At 34.0% G+C, this 5,793-nt stretch overlaps 1 protein-coding gene across 1 annotated transcript; it reads left to right on the top strand.

Annotated features, from left to right (window-relative positions):
- Positions 1 to 3,590: 3,590 nt before the first annotated feature.
- Positions 3,591 to 4,408, top strand: LOC133799730 (uncharacterized). The gene is made up of 2 exons (XM_062237733.1): positions 3,591 to 3,914; positions 4,027 to 4,408. Exons 1-2 carry the CDS (start codon positions 3,606 to 3,608, stop codon positions 4,165 to 4,167), a joined length of 450 nt encoding a protein of 149 aa, XP_062093717.1. The 5' UTR covers positions 3,591 to 3,605; the 3' UTR covers positions 4,168 to 4,408.
- The last annotated feature ends 1,385 nt before the right edge of the window (positions 4,409 to 5,793 follow it).

Here is a 5,793-nt window from a genome sequence, read left to right as displayed (position 1 = left end):
TAGCCTAAATTAAGAGTTCAAACACTTGAATAGTTTTCGCACACATATTACACTCATCTGGTCAGGTTCTTTGGTAGACACATTTTCTAAACACAAAATGCACACCAATATAATATATAAATTGCATGATTTATAGTGCATATCACACACAAACCACTACTCTATTAAAACTTGGAATAAAAAATTATCGCTGAAATTGACAAAATTAATATTTCAGATCATACTTTCATGTTTTTAGCACTAAAAATCTCAAATTAGAGTTCTATCCAAAATTTTGAAATAACACTGCGTGTAGCACTGATAGGATATCACCTCTTTTTGTAATTTAGTAGTTTAGACTGAAAGGAAATAGCACATGGAATTGCTAGTAGTTTTTATGCCAAATATTTATATAGTTTTCTTTCTAAAAAGCTCTAGATTAAAGAAATTCCTCGTACAGTCGTTGGATAATGCAGCATTAATAGATTATTAGATGCTGTGTGCCAGAAATGAAAGCAACTGATTTTTGTTATGACAAATCAAGAGTACAACAACTACGATTAATTTAGACCTAGGTGTAACCAGTTACAATAACGATTAATTTAGATTCTTTTGTTTATATTTGATTTTGTTTTCACACCTGACTAAGTAACCAGGTACCATAGCAATTGGTTCTTTTTTTTATATTTGATTTTTTTTTTCAAACATCGCTGTAACCAGTTACGATTATAATCAGTTTAGATTTTTTGTTTGAATCTTATTTTTTTCAAGTCTGGCTAAGTAACCGGTTACCATCGCAACTATCTCTGTTTTTTTTTTTTAATTTTTTTTCAGACCTAGTTGTAATCCGTTACATTCAAGATCAATTTAGTTTATTTTTTCATATCAGTTTTTTTTTCTTCCAAATCTCACTAAGTAACTAGTTACAATTCAGTTGATATTTTGATAATGGTACATTACTTAAAAAAATGAAAATTATTTTTATAGTTGTAACTAGTTACTACAACACCACTTAAATAATAACACTGATTTTTATAGTTGTAACCGGTTACCACACATCACTAAAAAAAATAGACAGTGGCATACGATTATTATCACAAAAAAAATCAAAATTATTTTGATAGTGGTAACCAGTTACTGTGGATAAAATATTGCTATTGCAACATTTGGTTTTGATTTTCTTGTTCTGATCTGCCTCCAAAAAAGGTCACCTATGATTGAGCAGCGGCCATCTGAATTTTCCCGGAAAATCTTTGCTTGCTAATATATCTTCAGGAAAAGAAGAAGAAGAAGAAGAAGAAAAAGACGAAGAAGATAAGATCAATCCAAATTATAAGAAGGCATATCCATATGAATTTGAAAACCCAGTAGTAGCAGCTTTCAAACAACTAAGAAAAAAAAAATCAAAGCATCTGAAGAGAAGAGAGAGATGGATAGATAGATAGATAAATATAGAGAGACAATAAGAATACGAAAAATCAATAAAAGAGAAAAGAAGAAAAAAAATAATACTACCAATAATAATATAAGAATAATCAATACATGCATTTTCTTTTGAATATGTCTCACTTTTTTCTTTCAAAAAATTATGTAAAAAAATATTTTATCAAATATAAATGATAAAAATTAACACAAATAAATTAAAATTATTAAAATAATCTGAAAATATATAAAAAATAGGTACTAAAAAAGTATAAAAGATAAAATATAGTATACAAATAAAGTTTTACAAATATATATGAAAAAAACTCCTATAAAAATGTAAACAAAAAAAATATGCTGTAAAAAACTAAAAAAAAAACTGCTATATTTTTCAAAGTTTATAAAAAATCTCGTATCGTATCGGGTGTAATTTCCTCTTTAATCAATTTGTCATTATTTTCATTTTGTAATTATTTTTAGACTTATAATTTATGTAATTATTTTACAAAATGTGTACAGTTATAAAAGGTTTCTTTTAAAAGAAGGATGGAAATTGCATCATATATCCATTTTTTAGAATTTCCAGTTAAAGAATAGGGATAATTGCGGCATTAATGCCTATGTAGTTCAGTTTATTGCACTTAAATGGCTATGTAAAATTTTTGACGGCAATAATGCCTACCGTTACGATTTTAGAGCAGCCGTTGGTCCCTGGGCCGTTAGGAGTATATTTGATACACGTGTCACGACCCGATTGGGTTAAATTATTAAAATTTAAAAACAAAAACAATTAATGGTTCAGGTGGTTCAGGTTTCTAATTAAAAACAAAAAAAAACTAACCTTCATTAATTAATTTAACAAGAAAAACCGATTGTCTAAAACAGAGACCCAAAATCTAAAACAAAGAAAACTCAAAACTCCATACCCAGAAAAATCATCTTTCCCCCCACGATCGAAGAGACGACGACAATCGGAACTGGAGGAGACGACGACGACACTTGCAATACAATGCCGACCATTCGACAACAGGGGGAACAACCACCCGACTACGGTGAGTTCTTTTCTGTTGATTGGGTTTCATTTCTCAAAGTCTTCATGCAGTTATTTTTGGGGGAGAATGATAATGATGCTCTATATAGAGCAGTTTGGGCGGGGAAGGGTGTCGATTTTAAAATTTTTTGGGGGTGAGAATATTGTTGATTTATGGTAGGTGGTATTATTAAATTTGGGTAAAAATGTTGTTGGGAAGCATGTGCATACAATTGATAGAGTGGGGACCATTGAAATATATACTTTGTTTATTGAAAGGAATCTTTGTTGTTGTGGTCCATGGTTCAATCGTGTGGTACACTATGTTGCTCTTCAAGTGTGTGAACTATACTGTGTTTCGGTTTGTGTGTGAGTGAAGTGTTGACATTGCATTTTTTATTTTTATTGACAGGTGGTCATACTAACATCTTCACTATTGCAATGCACCATGGGGGAAGCTGGTTTACTCCATTCGGCAATAGAAGATATGAGGGAGGTAAAGTTGATTATGTTGATTGGGTGGATACTGATTACTTCACTAGGATGGAATTGGATGGAATGGCCTTGGACTTAGGACATAAACTTCCAGTGGGTTTTATGTACAAACCAATAGGAAAGGTGCTTAATATGGGCTACATGGTGGTAGGGGATAAGGAGATCCTAAGAATTGTAGAGGATATTGAGAGGAATCGGGCTACAAAGATTGACATATTTCTTGTTTTTCCTGAAACAGTTCTACCTTTAGATTGGAAGGAAGATTCAGAAGCTGTTAAACATGTCCCTGCTAACATTTTACCTTCTCTGAAAAGATGTATTATAGAGGAATTACCAGATGATTGTGATGTCCCTACAGATGTTGTTGGTATCCCTGTTGATGCAACCATTGATGGGGAACAAGAAGAGTTTGATGCTGATCAATATTCTGAGGAATTTCATGATGCTGCCTTTGATGAACCTGATAAAGAGGAATATGAAGAAGAGTTTGACTACATGGATGATGAAAGTGATATGGAAGACCAAATACCAGAGGTGGTTGTGCTTTCAGATTCAGAGGATGATATTGGTGATGTGAGGGAGGATACAGTTGAGGAGAACCAAGACCCGGTTCAAAGTGACAGAAATAGGAAAGGAAAGCAAGCTGATGTGAGGCCATGCACTAGCTACTATCTGGTTCATGGGAGGTAATGTCTTTGATTATGTCCACGGATTCTATAAAAAAGAATCATTGCAAAAAGCATATGGACAGAGTGTGCATCCTATGCCTAGTCCAGATATGTGGCCTCAGACAGGACTCAACCCAATTGATCCACCACCTGAGACGAAGCTGCCTGGAAGACCTAAGAAAGCTAGGAGAAGGGAGACAGATGAACCTCCACCTGCTTTAAAGAAAGCTCGAAGAACTGGACAAGTTAAAACATGCAGCAATTGTCTGAAAACAGGCCATAGGAGAGAAACATGCAAATCTGCTAAGGTGGTGGTTGAGGTATAAACTTTATGCTTTCTTCTCAGTCCAGATAATTTTTACCATTGATTAGTTGCTTTATCATTGTTTTGTGAATTTGGAGCTAAATATTTGTTTGTTCAACCTATTTTAGAATCGTGTGGTCAAAAAGCGAGGTCGTCCACCACTGCAGAACCCAACTGAATCCACACTTTTAAGGAAGGAAAGAAGACTGAAACAGCATGCTAAAGGAGGAACTAGTGGTGCAACCAATGCTCAACCCGATACTGTCTGACTGGAAGGAGGAGTTTCATCTTTTGATTTTATTTTGAACTAGTGGTTGAATCTTGTATTTTGGTGTCTGTTATGTTGACCATTTTAGAGTCATGTATTTTGGTGTCTGTTTTTTGAGTCATGACAGGGTCATGCTGGCCATGATATTGGTCATGTACAGATCAGATACATTTGGCTTTTTAGGCCTATATTTTTGTACCTATCTCTTATGGTAATACATATTTACAGATCAGATCAGATCAGATCAGATCAGATCATTTGGCCTATATTTTTGTTCCATGATATTGGTCATGTACAGATCAGATCATATTTATTTCACAAAATACATAAACTAGAACACTGAATTCAAAATCAAGATAGATTACATTGATTTGGGGTTTCATTTTACAACAAAATTCATTACAAATCAATGCCAACAACTTCTACTTTGATTTTGTAGCCCAAATAACCACAACCAATAGAATTACAGCAAAATACATAGTATTCAAAAAGTAGTAACACTGCATTCGACCTCCATCATTTACTCTACCCCTGCTTTCAGCACAACTTTCACAGCTTTCTCTTCCAACATTTTGAAGGTTGTGAGATTGTGTCTCAAATCCATTTGAAGAACCACTGCATTGCCGATGACTTCCAATGTCAGTTGTCGTACTTAGGGATGTGATTTCAGTTTCAAGGTCACCAATTTTTCTTAGTAGTCCAGGGATGACCACCTTTGCTCGATGGCACATTGGAGGGTCTATCCATTCAAAGAAATTACACCCACCATGAATCTGAGTTGACCAAAACATACAAAATTTCTAGTGAACACCCATAACCATTTATTCAATGAATCAGATTACAAAAACAAATGGAGATCTTACCCGATACTTGTTGCATGTTCTGAATCTTTGCCCAGGATTTTTGTTTGTCCAAGCCGTTTTTTCTACCACTGGCCTTGGTGGTCGACAATGGCAATTTTTTCCGTTCTCCATTAACCCGATGCAAAAGATGCCCTAACCCCCAATTCGAAGGAATTACAAGTTTTCTTCTACTGGGTTCACGTGCTACACTGTCAGGGGTGGATCGTCTGGGTGTGGTCGGGGGGAAACTTCATCTTCATCGTTTTTCTGGGTATGGAGTTTTGAGTTTTTTTTGTTTTAGATTAGTTTTAGAACTTGGTTTTAGACAATCGGTTTTTCTTGTTAAATTAATTAATGAAGGTTAGTTTTTTTTTTGTTTTTAATTAGAAACCTGAACCATTAATTGTTTTTGTTTTTAAATTTTAATAATTTAACCCAATCGGGTCGTGACACGTGTATTAAATATATCCTTAACGGTCCAGGGACCAACGGCTGCTCTAAAATCGTAACGGTAGGCATTATTGCCGTAAAAAATTTTACATAGGCATTTAAGTGCAATAAACTGAACTACATAGGCATTAATGCCGCAATTATCCCTAAAGAATACCTCAAAAATACCCATAATTTTTTTAGTTCAACGTTCCTATCATACCTCAATTTGATTGTAAATTGGATATTTATAAAGTGCACAAGCAGCACTAAATGATTGGGCTTATAAAGAAAAAGTTCCAAGAGGAGAGCCCAAAAGCCCACAATGAATTGGGTCTCCAAATAATAATGGAACG

This window comes from Humulus lupulus, chromosome 1 (genome assembly GCF_963169125.1).
Source record: "Humulus lupulus chromosome 1, drHumLupu1.1, whole genome shotgun sequence".
NCBI classification, from domain to species: Eukaryota; Viridiplantae; Streptophyta; class Magnoliopsida; order Rosales; family Cannabaceae; genus Humulus; species Humulus lupulus.
This window is presented reverse-complemented; position numbering and strand designations above follow the sequence as displayed.

Coding starts and splice junctions, on each gene's coding strand:
- LOC133799730 (XM_062237733.1), top strand. CDS start 3,606: ATGGGAGGTAATGTCTTTGATTATGTCCACGGATTCTATAAAAAAGAA. Junction 3,915..4,026: donor CTGCTAAGGTGGTGGTTGAG/GTATAAACTTTA, acceptor AACCTATTTTAG/AATCGTGTGGTCAAAAAGCG.